Genomic DNA, 13,432 nt, shown 5'->3' on the forward strand with positions numbered 1-13,432 from the left:
AACCTCAGGATGTTGCAACACAGCCAACAACCCAGGAGATTACAGCACAAGACCCAGGATGTCAAAACAATAGAACTCAGAAGGTCATCACACAGCCCATTACCCAGGTCGTTACAACACAGGAGGCTGAAAGACACACATCCAATACCTCAGCCACATATGTTCTTAAGAAAAAGCCAGCCAATCTGCAAACATCAACTCCATCAACCAATCAAGAAATGACAACATAGCCAAACTCCCCACCAGTATATATAGGGAGACGGCAGCTCTGATCACGCTTTGCTCGCACAAGCATGAAGCCGAAAGCACCAGCCTGAAGATGGTGAGTGGGACCTCGTCGAAACGTTGCTAAGATACTCTCAATCTTACATGGGAAAAGACCCGAACACGCCAAGACCTGCATATATATATACATATATATATATATATATATATATATATATATATATATATATATGTATGTATGTATGTATGTATGTATGTATGTATGTATGCATGCATGTATGTATACATTTCTGGAATATATATATATTCGTAGATTTTCACGGGTACAGGTATGTAGGTCTAGGTGTGTTCAGGTCTTTTCCCGTGTAAGATTAAGAGTATCTTGGCGATGTTTTGGAGAGGTCCCACTCGCCATCCTCAAGCTGGTGCTTTTGGCTTCGTGCCAGTGCAAGCAGTGTGTGGTCGGATCTGCCGTCTCTCCATGAATACTGGTGGTGGGGGCTGGTGTGCTGGGCTGGTTGGCTGCACTGCTGCCTCTTGATTGGTTGATGGAGTTGATGTTGGTATAATGGGCTGTGTGATGGCCTTGTGAGTTTTGTTGTGGAGATATCCTGGATCTTGTGCTGTAATCTCCTGGGTCGTTTGTTTTGTAGTGAATATATATATACATACATACATACATACATACATACATACATATATATATATATATATATATATATATATATATATATATATATATATGTGTGTGTGTGTGTGTGTGTGTGTGTGTGTGTGTTTTCTTAAGTTTTTGCGGGTACTTACATGTATGGTATTCAGCTTTGTTCGGGTATTTTCCCACATCATTATAGTTGTGCTTTAAAAGTTGTAGCAATGTTTCGGCAGAATCTCATCTGCCATCATCAGGCTTCTGGTTGTGTTCGTCTGTGAGTCAGACTTTTACCAGACTGTCCACCAGACTGTCAATTATTTGGAAGCCTGCACTCACAAACAAAAAAATCTCCACACCACTAGCCAGGCAAACACCTGGGCACAAACAGATCCCCCCTGATACCTCCAGCTCAAACACACCCCAACCAGGCACCCAGATGAAACCTAGCTTCCTAACAAATGATAGCCGTCCATTTACTCGGAGCCAAGCTGCACTAAAAGTCTCCAATACAGGAACATAATGTTGCCAGCCAATCAAGACACACAAAAAAGGCACAAAACAGAAAGAAGATATTAGAAACACCAATCAAGCAGAACACAGCAAACTCCAAGACCAATAAACACAGACCAACACTCCCAACCAATCAGGATGAAGAAAAAACCATTCTGGCACAGCAGTAGCCTAGCCCCAAATTTAAAATTGAATCAACTGTAAAAGTCTGACTCATTATAGTTCAGTTTTAAATTTGGGGCTAGCCTACACCCAGATTGAATCTGAGGGACTTTAATCACACTGAGTCCTTTGTTTTGTTTTAGGTACTCTAATCTTATGCCATTCAGACCTTTAAAAAAATTGAGGACTAAAGACTCAGCTTTCAACTCTCATCCTTTGGGGGTTGATAAGAACATTTGGAATTCTGAGAACATGTTTTGGGACTCTCAGTTCTGGGATGTCATGGAGATAGTTTATTCACAGAATAATTGCATGAGCAGTGAGTTTAAACAGTTTATTAGACTTCCACCTGACAGCCTCTTAGATCTCCCCTCCTTCAGGAGGCTGTCTATTAGTCTTGCTTATTTTTGACCTTTTTCTGGACAGGTGTGCATCAGTGGTGGTATTCTACCAGTTCGGCCCAGTTCTCTATTAGTTCCATTAATGAAATATTCTTAACTTCCATTAAGTTTCAATTAAATGTATTCTTCCCATCTCCCATCAATGAAGCCTATTTGAGAGTTTGCCCTATGGGGTCATAGTAAACAAATCCTTGTCATCTTCTGTTAATGAATGACCCATTTCATATTTTTCTCTCCCAGTTTACCTTAGATTTCCAAAATGCAACACTTCAACTTTCTGTCCTTATTCTAGCATACATCTAGTAGTTCTATAGACCCAGCAACCCTTTTTATTTCCCTGTTTCTTCAACATCCTTTTTAATTCACCCCTCTATAAATGGCAGCACTTAAATCTTCTTTTCTTCTATGAGGATCCTCTCATTCTGGAATCTCTGCACTTTCCCATTTCTATTTCCTCAAAGCAACTGGCATCTCCTGTTTTGTCACTAAATTCATCTTTGTAGGGTACACAATATCCCTATTTTGTAAAGTAAATACAATGATAAAAGAGTCATAGAGGGATATACTTCCCCCCAATGTTTGCCAATATGTCACTGTTTAGCAATGCTGGGCAGCAATTTAAAATTAAGTCTACTTTAAATAAAGAACAGTTAAGTACATCATTCTATTGCTAAAATAAAACAGAAAATACCCCTAGCTTTTGCTAGTATTTTGCTGCTTGAGATAAAATGGAAAGGATATAATTCACAATGGGAAGCCAAATTTTTGGGTTGTGTGGCAAGCCTATGATTACACACTTAGTCAATTAGTATCAAAACCAGATTGCAAGCCTAACATTATTGTGGTTGGTTGCACAGTCAGCCAGACGTTTAGACTAGAATTGGCATTTTTAGTCACTTCTCAAATCCTTTCCAAGGATCTGAAATAGGCAGGTGGTGGTTGTTTTTTTTGGATGGTGTTAAAGGTATTGTCACAAGATATAAGATGTTCCAAGTAAAGTTACATCTACAGTTGACTGATGATGATTTTGTCAATGCCAGTGGTGTTCAAGAGGTGCCCCAAATGTTTTGGGATTGAACCCAAGGTGCCAATCACTGTTAGTAATACCTTTGCTTTCTTTTGCTACAGTCATTCTACTTCTATTTGCAGGTCTTTGTTTTTTGTGACTTTTCTCCATTTCTTTCTCTTTTCTTCTGCTGTCTCCTGGTATTACAATGCCAGATTTTTTTGTCTTTCTTATTGACAATTATTAAATCTGGGGTGTTATGTGAAAGGTGCTCGTCTGTTTGAAATCCCAGAGCACGTTGGCTTCTTTATTTTCCATTACTTTGCCTATTTTATGGTCCCACCAGTTTTTGCTTGCAGGCAAATGGTATTTCTTACAGATCTTCTAATGCACCATTGTTGCTACTTTGTCGTGCTCTTGCTTGTGGTCAGTCTGTGTGATCTTCTTGCAGCAGGTACCTAGGTGATCTAGCGTTTCTTTAGCTTCTTTGCAGAGGCAGCATTTACCGTCTGTTTTTGTCTCCTCAATTTTGACTTTGTTTGCATTTTTTCTAAAGGATTCATCTTGTGTAGCCAAAATTAGCTCCTTGGCCCCTTTCTTCATTTTTTCTGCTCTTAGCCATTGCCAGGACTCATTATTATCTGCTTTGCCTGTTATTTATAGTATTGAACATATAACACTTTGCCTTGCCATCTTTCTTTTCTGTTTTTCATTTGATCTTTCCTGTAGGCCAGTTTGGTTATATTATTATTATTGTTGTTGTTGTTGTTGTTGTTGCTATCTCTTTTATTCATTAAATATGAAAGTCAACTGAACATTTAAAAATGTATCACAAACACCAGTGACTGGTGCTAATGGTTGAAACAGGTTGTTACCAGTGTCATTTACTTTATTCTAATATTGATATGCTAAAATATTTCACAAATATCTGTAAAAAGCAGCAATAGCACATAGACATATATACTGCTTTACAGTGCTTTATAGTTCTCTCTAAGCGATTTACAGAGTTAGCATATTGTCCCCAACAATTTAGGTCCTCATTTTACCCACCTTGGAAGGATGGAAGGCTGAGTCAACCTTGAGCCTGGTGAGATTTGAACTGCCAAATTGCAGGCAGCCATCAGGCAGCAGAAGTAGCCCGCAGTACTGCACTCTAACCACTGTGCCAAATGGTGGGTTGTCCCATGTCATTCCTTAAATCTCAGTTTAAGCAAGATTTTTGAGATTTGTTTTATCAGTCTTGCCCTGAGTGACCATTCAGCTCATGTGCAAAACCCAGGAGATATTACACTTATAAAAAGTCTTTCATATGTCTTAAATATCTATAGATGTCTTTCTAAACAAAGCCCCTTCTAATTTGGTTCAGATATAGCTTTTGGTGAAATGTGCTTTTAGATTACTGAGGAAATCTAAAATAAAAGTTGGAAACCCTTAGGTGAAGAGGAAGAGAATTCCACAAAGTTCTTTAGAGCTGATTGCAGTTATAATTTGGGGGATGGAGGCATCCTTTAAAAACAAGGGGACTTTAGAGGGGATTGCTTAAAATGCTGGATTCCGTTAAAGGATGACTGTAGCTGGAGAGGCATGGCACCCTACTGTCATATCATCTGAAATCTATCTGACCACAGTGGTACACAAATGTTACCATATGGACCACCAGTTGAGGCTCTTTTGTCTTGCCAAGCTGAATAAAAGAACTTTACAGAATGCAATTTGGAAAGGGAGAAAAAAAAAGGAGAGATAGTATTGAACAGATGTGTACAATATGCATGCAATAGTGTGTTAAACCTCCATGAACCAATACGCAATTATTACTAAAGGGTGTCTGGTTTCTAATTAAAAAAATAATAATCACCTGTCTACACCTGATCCGCAGAACCAATTTAAGGGGCTAAAAATGGGGAAGTTTTCCTCTGCCTCATCCTGGTAGTCCTCTTCACATTGGGGTGTTAATCCTCTCTTCACCTCCAGCTGCCTTTTGTGATCCTTTCCCCACGTATCTTACGTCGTCTTGGTGGATGCCTGCTAATCTCTCCCATTCTTGTATACCTGGAGCTTTCCTGGACACCTCCCCTTTTATTGTTGCTTCAAAAGGTCTGTCCGGAAGGTTGCTGTAGCACTAAAGACAAGCTTGTGTGGTATAAAAAGGGGCTGGGGTTGCAGCTGAAACCTAGCAGATGTTAAGAAGAAGAAAGGGAGAGAGACCGAGAGAGGAAGTGAGGGAGAGAAGAGGGAGAACTCTTGTTGCAGGAACAGGTAAGTAACGCTCTTGCCTTGCCTGTACTTTAATTCTTCAGACACTGGTCCCGTAAGTTTATTTCTGAAAGGATGGCAAGGCTTGCTTTATTCATTTTCTTTCAAGTGTTGGTGAAGAAGCATTGAGTTTAAAATTCTGTGGTGCAAATCTCAGCTGACAAATATCAAGAAGGGAAAAACTCTGACCAGGGCATGGCAGGAGGTAGCTTTGAAGGCAATGAAGCAAGTTGCCATCCATGGCATGTCCCGTTTCTAAGTTTCTGTCATATTGCAGATAGCAATATTTACAAGGGATCTAATCCGTTTTTATTTGCTTCTTTCCCAGCCAAGTGAAGAGTGGTAGGCAAGAGCTTATTTCACATGCATAGTTTTGCTTGCTCTTTTTGTAGACAACTTCTGCTCTCTGCTTAATTGTTCAGGAGTTCTGCCTGCATAGACAGTTGTGAAGGCAATATCCTAAGCGGGTTGAATAATTAGAGGGCAGGGCAGAAACTAAAGCCTTCTGAGAAAGAGGACTTTGTAGTTATGACATTCTTCAAGAATATTTTGTGTCTTTCCTTAAGAGTTTTTGTTTACCCATCATTTCTCCTATCATTTCTCCTTCAAATCCATATTCAGTAATGTATAAGCTCTGGGGATGACAGTTCTTCTAAAATACAATTCATTTTTGATAGATTACTAAAACTATACACACACACACACATATACACAAACACACACAAAAGCTTGCTTTTTGCAACTAGGAGAAATAACAGTTGAATTTTGCTATGAGGAAATAGTTATCCCCTAAAACACATGTGGAGGAAATATGAGAATGTAAGATATATTAAAGGAGATCTAATTCACTGAAGAAAGAAAATGCACAATTTTGACATTGATGATGAGTAATTCTTCCATGGAGCTGCTATGCAAATCAAAAGCAATTCCATTATTTTGGAGATATAAAAAATCCAATTTTGTTATTACATGGAGGAAATGTATAAGATCCTTGCATGTAAGAGCCTGAATGTGGGAACATTATGTAATAGTATGGGAAGAAGAGGGAAATTCAATTTCTAGTAGAATTCACTTGAAATTTGGTGGTGCCTAACCATTCTTCTCCTAAATACCATGGACCCAATCTCCTGCAGAATTTTTCTGTATGAGTCTCATTGAAATCAGTGAGAGCTGCCTAAGGAGGCTATTGAAGTCCAAGCTAGATCCTATTCACTAAGGTCTCCTTGCGGAATCATATCCTTGGATCCAATGAGCTGCCTACTCTTCACAGGAGTCTTGGTCCTCTATCTGTGGCCTTTTCTTTTACTCTATTACAGTTTCACTGTGGAAGAGGAATGTCCTAAGTCGGACTGTGTTGGACTTGCCAAACTCTTCACTTTAAAAATATTTAATTAAATTTATATGCCACCCATCTCACTGTTGAAGCAACTATAACCTTCTATACACATTTCCGTTTCTTTTTCTCCCTTCTTGTTTTCTGCTTTTTGTGTTCTGATTCATTTTTTAATTATTAAGTTTCAAGCCGGTATCTCCTTCAATTGCTAAGATCCTTACATCTCATGAATGAAGGCAAATATACATGTCCCAGGATAATGTTGCAGGATCCAATCTGAGTCGGTCTTAGGCAGCTCTTAATCTTCCAAGTTTTCGGGCTCATGCTGGAGCCCATCCTCAGGGAATTTCTCTCTCACTAGATTGTATTCTGGTGAGAACACTTTCTGATGTGAGAGAAGTTCCCTGAGGAACTCCAGCAAAAGTCCAAAAACTCAGAAGACTAAATATCTGGTCCCAGTGATCAACCCAGATTGGATCCTGCATGCTTAAGTTTCTCCCACAGCTTCTTCACAAATTTAGAGTTACGTGCATGCACTAAGAATGGCTCATGAAAAGACACTTCCTTCCAGAAGACAATGAAGTTCCTCAGATTTCATCTTTTAACTGGCATGCTGGTATTGTAATATTAATCTTCTATCTAGATGGACAAGCAAACTAACTTGGTAGTAGAAGGATAGACATTCCTGTAGAGCAGCCTAGTCATTTTCTGTTTGGAGCCACATGGGTTTGCAAAAGTTTCAGCAGACCTTGAAATAATAGAGGGGGAAAGTTGAAATGTAAATGTTAAAATGAGAGAGGGAAAAAAAAATCACTTTTCCCTTGCAACATATGTATTTATTTATAGGAACATTCTTGAAAATACCTGCTAAGAATAATGACACAGTCTTGCCCAACATCTGGAGGAGATTTGTAATAATTTTAATGTACATAGAAATGTACATAGAAAATAGGCTTATTTGTGCAGAGACTTGTAGAAAGTGACAGGGTGGTGGTGGAATAGTACAAGTTGTCTAGTGAAGGTCTTAGCCTACCATTAAAGAAGTTTAGCTTCACCCCTTTTTCTTTTGCAATAAACTTCATTCCTGTATTTCTGTGGGATTAGCAGCTGTAACTAGGCATGGTTTAGTGGGGGTTTGGGTACTGGACATAGATACATAATCATAAACCACACTAATAGTTAATTTCAGCCATTGGGACTCAGGATTTTTGGATAAAATAATATACCTAATAGTTTCCTTCCTTCCTTCCTTCCTTCCTTCCTTCCTTCCTTCCTTCCTTCCTTCCTTCCTTCCTTCCTTTTTCTTTTTTTCTTTCTCTCTCTCTCTCTTTCTTTCACGAAGGTTGTACCTCTGCCTTCATGGCAAGGCAGCAAATACATGAATAATATTCTAGGAAACCCATTAGCACCACTATCTCTAGCTATTTTCACACATTATTACTCTAAGGAATGGTTTGTTTTAACAATGGCTTATTGAACAAATCACGATAGGCTGTGTTCCTATACTTCCACGATGGTTGCCAAACATAGTGGCTGGACTTGTACAACAGGATAAGGCAGAAGCAAATCAACTTTATTAGGGTTTATCATATATGTGTCAGCATATATGTGTGGGAGAGGTTAAGCAAATTAGTGGGAAAATATAATGTTAATGAGTTCAGGTTGGCTGTGCTAGAGAATAGGGAATATGCATATCTCTACAAGTGCCAACCACTAATGCTAGAATTGTCTAGCATTTAAAACAGTGGTTCTCTTCCCTTTTAGGACAAATAAAGTAAGCACATCTGGAATTCTGATAGACATTGCCACAAAAATGGTGTCAGGGTGGATATGGTTAGCTCTTTTACCATATTTATACAAAGGACAGGGCTGTTGATTCTGAACCATTTATTTTATTTTTCCAAGAATGTCCCCAGGGTTTATGTGAGTCTGAAGACATTAATGGAAATGTATTATGCTTGAGACTGGATGTTAGAGTTGCAGCCTGCAAACTCTTATTCTTAACTAAAATAAGTAGGCAGGTACCAAAGAATGTGCCAGCAGGACTTTGCTACTTTAGCCAAAAGTTAACATTTTGGGAGAGATTTCTGAAGAGATACTCCTAGAATCCTTGAATAAAAAATCCTTATTTGATGGCAATTATCCATCAGTAATACAGATAGAAGAAATGAAGTAAACCAGGACTAGGTATTTAAGCCTAGGATAAATCTGGACCAAACCTTTGATAGCCCCATCATTTCATGCTACTTATAACCCATATTATTTTCCTTCCATTCAATTATGTGTGATTCTTATAGACTGTTTGGACAATCCCCTAGTTTCCTTGGCAAGTTTTTTTTAGAAGTGGTTTGGCATTGCTTCCTTCCTAGGGCTGAGAGAAAGTGACTGGCCCAAAGTCACCCAACTGGATTTGTGTCTAGGGTGGGACAAAGATTCACAGTCTCACAGTCTCTAGTGTGATGCTTTAACTGCTACATCAGACTGGCTCTCATTAATCTGTATTACTTTGCTTTCTTTGGCGGCCAATGTCTTTGTCTCAGCAGAAACAGTCTTCTTTTTCTGAAGATGCTGAACTCCCAGTGGAGTAGTCTTTGGGCCATCATGGGAGTTCTGCTCATCCATTCAGTGGCAGGAGTGCATAGCCTTTGTCGGTGTTGGGACATAGATACGGAAGTGAAGATGATGGTAAGTGGACTGTTTACCTAGCACCCTCTTTTTCTTAGATGGCTGTATTTGGGAGAGATGGCACAGAACTTAGAACATCCAATGAAAAGGTTGTGAATTAAATTCAGGTAAACCCAAGAAAATGCTTTGTAACGTTTGTATGGAATTTGTTACCCAATGTTATAAGTGATAGTTACTCACTTATATGGGGATTAAATAGAGATTATTGTCCTTGATGCTTTCTGAGCTTGGTTATTGTCTTGAAGACATTTCATTACCCAGACCAGGTAACTTCAGCAGTGCACTGATTATGTTACCTGGTTTGCATAATGAAATGTCTGCAAGAAAACAACCAAGCTCAGAGAGAACCATGTATACTAATTTAAAAAAAAAATCCAGACAGCAACTGATTGTGGGCACATTACATAATTAAAATCAAACAATAAAATCATACCTTATTATCTATATACTGGTCTAGATTTTCATGGCCAGTATCTGTAGTGCAAAGTTGAGCTTCAGAGTTTAGTGACTGTGGTTTAGACAACAGATCTCCTGACATTTTGCCAGCAATCTTGAGAGTATCCCCTTTTGTCCCCATTCTTAATACATCTTCCTAGCATTTCCTTGTGTCTTCACTTCTTCCGTCTCTAAAAATGTTGTGAAATTGGGAACTGTGATAATGCAATATGTTTGTTTGGAAAGATCCTTAGCAGCGCAAGCAAGCTTTTTGCAGTCAGAGATCACAATCAATGTCTGTCTGCCTGCCTCTCTCTTTCTTCTTCTTCTTCTTCTTCTTCTTCTTCTTCTTCTTCTTCTTCTTCTTCTTCTTCTTCTTCTTCTTCTTCTTCTTCTTCTTCTTCTTCTTCTTCTTCTTCTTCTTCTTCTTCTTCTTCTTCTTCTTCTTCTTCTTCTTCTTCTTCTTCTTCTTCTTCTTCTTCTTTTCTTCTCCTCTTCCTCTGTTTATGTCATCTCTCTCTCTCTCTCTCTCTCTCTCCCTCTCCCTCTCCCTCTCCTTCTCCTTCTCCCTCCCCCCCTCTCTCTGCATGAAGTCTGAGAGTGATGTGATACTTCATTAGAGGAGAGGGAATAAACTTTCCATCTCTTGTTTTCATTTCATTTCTTTTTCCACTTGAGGCAAAATGGTAAGCTGTGCTGGAGTTTAATCCATCTGTTTTAGCGCCACTCTTCCAGAAATCAATGAATTCCCTTTGAATGCCCTTTGTGGAGGGGAATGTAGTGGTCCATGAGCTCAGATGGTATAATCCAGCTATAGAGAGGGAACCCGTTGATGTAAGGGACTATGGAAGGAGAGTATACCAGAAGCAAGCTAGGCTGAGTTACCCACTGAATGGCTGATAATGGGAATTTGATTTCTCTATTGTCTTATCTTTGATCTTCTTTTCCAGATGACTAGTCTTTCCATGTCTTAAACTTTTACAGTGCATTTTAAAATTAAAGTGAAAAAACTCTGAAATAATTACCTTTTTCAGATCTAGGTCAGTATGCATAGGAGATCCATATCTTTGCATTTTCTAGAGCTCATGGAGATGTCAACTGATAAATGTCAATAATTGACACCTTTTTGGTTGTTTATAACTGAACCCTGCCTCCTGAACCTGAACCAATCAGTTGAAATCCCTCGTCTCCTGCTAGAAGAAAAATATTTCTCTTCTACCACATCGTTGTGTATATTTGGTGTTTTGCAACAACAACAACAAATCTGAGAGGATGGGAAGGGAAGGGCACCCTTATGATCAGCATGGTGGCAAGCCCTCATGTATTTGAAAACCTCAAGGGACATCCCAAATGTTAGCAGAATGGTAGCAAAATCTTTCCAGATGGCAGCCCCTGGGCAGCATGTAACAAACTGGTGGTGGTAGGCAGTGCTAAACCATGCACACATTAAACACTAGAACATTGGAAACTGATTGCTGAAACTGCATCTGACTTGGTTTCACATGGAAATGAAATAGTTAAACTGAGCACGGGAAGAGGAGGTATGTGATGAGGATACCCTCCCAATGGAAAACAGAACCCTGACCTGAATTACAGAAAGACTGAACTTCTTGATGTAGTAGCAAAACCTGTAATTTTGCAGATTTGAAAGATCAAAATAACCATTCCTTGCTGGGGAAAATAGTGGGGGCATGAGGCATTTATAATGGATTAGAGGTGGGAGGGCTTCAGTAATGTGAAAATTGTTCCTTATTTTTTTTTTTGCCACCTACCATCACTGAAAAAAGCAGTTTTTGCTGGTTCCTGACCAAGTGAAACATATAGAAAATTCTTTCGGTGGAAGGATGCAAAAGCAGATGTGACAAGGGTGGTTTGACTGGCTAGGTGAGATTCAGTCAACTTTTTTGGAGGTACCTACTATTCTTAGATCAAAGCCTTCTCCCAAATTGCTTCCTACTTTAAAGGAACACACAATCCATGCACTAATAAGATTCTAAATACGACTGAATTAAATTTAAATAAGAACAGTTCAGCTTTAGAAAAACTTGCCTGCAAATTCACAAGCGCCTGGCAGATTTGCTGGTGAGCCTTTGCTGAGGCACTAACCCTGAGAAAAGGAGGAAGGGGAATGAGCTCAGGGCTGAATTGAAACTGTGTACAGTAATTTTGACGTCAATATCTCCCTGTTTGTCCCCTGTTTCCATTGCAGGAGTGCCTCAGGGCCTGCACAGCGGACCTATCAAATGAGTCTCCAGTATATCCAGGAAATGGCCACATGCAGCCTCTTTCTGAAAATATTCAGAAGCACATCCACTGGACCAAATTTGGGAAGAGTAACAGCAACGGTGGCAGCTTAGCCAATGAAAGAAAGAACCCTTCCGGTGACTCCAGTGCAGATCTCTTCCCGGCTTCTTCAGAAACCCAAGAGAGCTGGGAAGGAGACTCAGAAAGCCACCAAGAGTCCCGTGAAAAGCAAGAAGGCAAGAGGTCCTATGCAATGGAGCACTTCCGATGGGGGAAGCCAGTGGGCAGGAAGAGGCGACCCGTCAAAGTCAATCCAAATGGGGTGGAAGAGGAATCTTCGGAGAGTTATCCTCAGGAGTTCAGAAGAGACCTTTCCTGGGAGATGGAATACCCTGAACTTGATTCCCCGGAGGAAAAACAGAGCAGCAAAGCCACTAAGGTGGAGAAAGAAAGGCAGCTGAGGAAAATAAAAAATGATAATACTGCCTACAAGATGCACCACTTTCGGTGGAACACCCCAGCCCTGTCCAAGAAGAAGCGCTACGGCGGCTTCATGACCTCAGAGCACAGTCACACTCCTCTAGTGACTCTTTTTAAGAATGCCATCATCAAAACTGCTTATAAGAAAGGCCAGTAAGGGTGAGGGAGATCAGGACCAACCGTACCCTGGCATTGTAGCAATGGGGGAAAGGGTCTGAGTGCCTCACCTATGAATTTCTCTGACATATTTCATGATAATATTATTAATGAATATCATTTATTTTCATTGTTCTTACCTATTGATGTTAAATAAGAAACTCATTGCTTAGGAGACACTTTCACGTTTGCCTTCTGGTTTTGAATATACCAATAATTGGTGGGAAGCGTGAGTAGCAGATCTTTAAGCTGACATCTGCCATTATGTGCAAGTAAGCAGGAAGAAGAGCTAAAGGAGTAGTTATCTTTCAGAGGGATAGATTATTTTTATATTTTAAACCAGCTGTACAATACTGTAAATGAAAGGATTAAAGTTATAAAATACTACTACTAATACATTTCTTTTGCAAACTGACTGAGTCTTTGAAGTTGTCTTTTGGTCACTTGGAGTGCTATCTTTATCATTTCAGAGTCTCCAGCCTTGCAGCAGGCAGGGATACAATGTTGAATGGTGTCAACATTAAAAAAAGAATGATAAATTAAGAGAAGGTTTATTTTTGGAGTGGGAAAAAACTATATTTGGATTTGTCTTTGTAAGCCAAGAGTTAGTTCAGAAGTGAGTAGACCAAAAAGCAGGCAAAGCCAAATCACTTTTACATACATATCCCAAGGGAAATGGATGCCATCTCTAAATATTTACCTCCCCCCCCGCCCTACCACCCCTTTACATTGGTGACCAAATTTGGTGGGGAACCTTATTGTGAATACCTCATTTGGCCAAAATTTGGTTGAAAATGAGCGTGTGCTTGAGAACCAACCAAAAGATCTTCCACATAACAAGTTTTGACTCCTCGGTTTCATCAAAAGCTATCAACAACAATTTCATCAAA

General features: G+C 39.5%; 1 protein-coding gene across 2 annotated transcripts; it reads left to right on the plus strand.

Annotated features, from left to right (window-relative positions):
• The first annotated feature begins 5,079 nt into the window (after positions 1-5,079).
• On the plus strand, positions 5,080-12,957 carry POMC (proopiomelanocortin). Of its 2 annotated transcripts, none has more exons than XM_087959684.1 (3): positions 5,080-5,212; positions 9,086-9,227; positions 11,872-12,957. In XM_087959684.1, the coding sequence occupies exons 2-3, from the start codon at positions 9,108-9,110 to the stop codon at positions 12,541-12,543; spliced, it is 792 nt and encodes a 263-aa protein (XP_087815810.1). In that variant the 5' UTR covers positions 5,080-5,212; positions 9,086-9,107; the 3' UTR covers positions 12,544-12,957. The 2 variants fall into 2 exon arrangements, with proteins under 2 accessions (XP_087815810.1, XP_087815822.1); XM_087959696.1 differs by having other exon boundaries at positions 5,098-5,212; positions 9,083-9,227.
• The last annotated feature ends 475 nt before the right edge of the window (positions 12,958-13,432 follow it).

Source organism: Notechis scutatus, chromosome 1 (genome assembly GCF_049901735.1).
Source record: "Notechis scutatus isolate UNSWTSFEM ecotype Mainland chromosome 1, rNotScu1.2, whole genome shotgun sequence".
NCBI classification, from domain to species: domain Eukaryota; kingdom Metazoa; phylum Chordata; class Lepidosauria; order Squamata; family Elapidae; genus Notechis; species Notechis scutatus.

Coding starts and splice junctions, on each gene's coding strand:
- POMC (XM_087959684.1), top strand. CDS start 9,108: ATGCTGAACTCCCAGTGGAGTAGTCTTTGGGCCATCATGGGAGTTCTG. Junction 9,228..11,871: donor ATACGGAAGTGAAGATGATG/GTAAGTGGACTG, acceptor TTTCCATTGCAG/GAGTGCCTCAGGGCCTGCAC.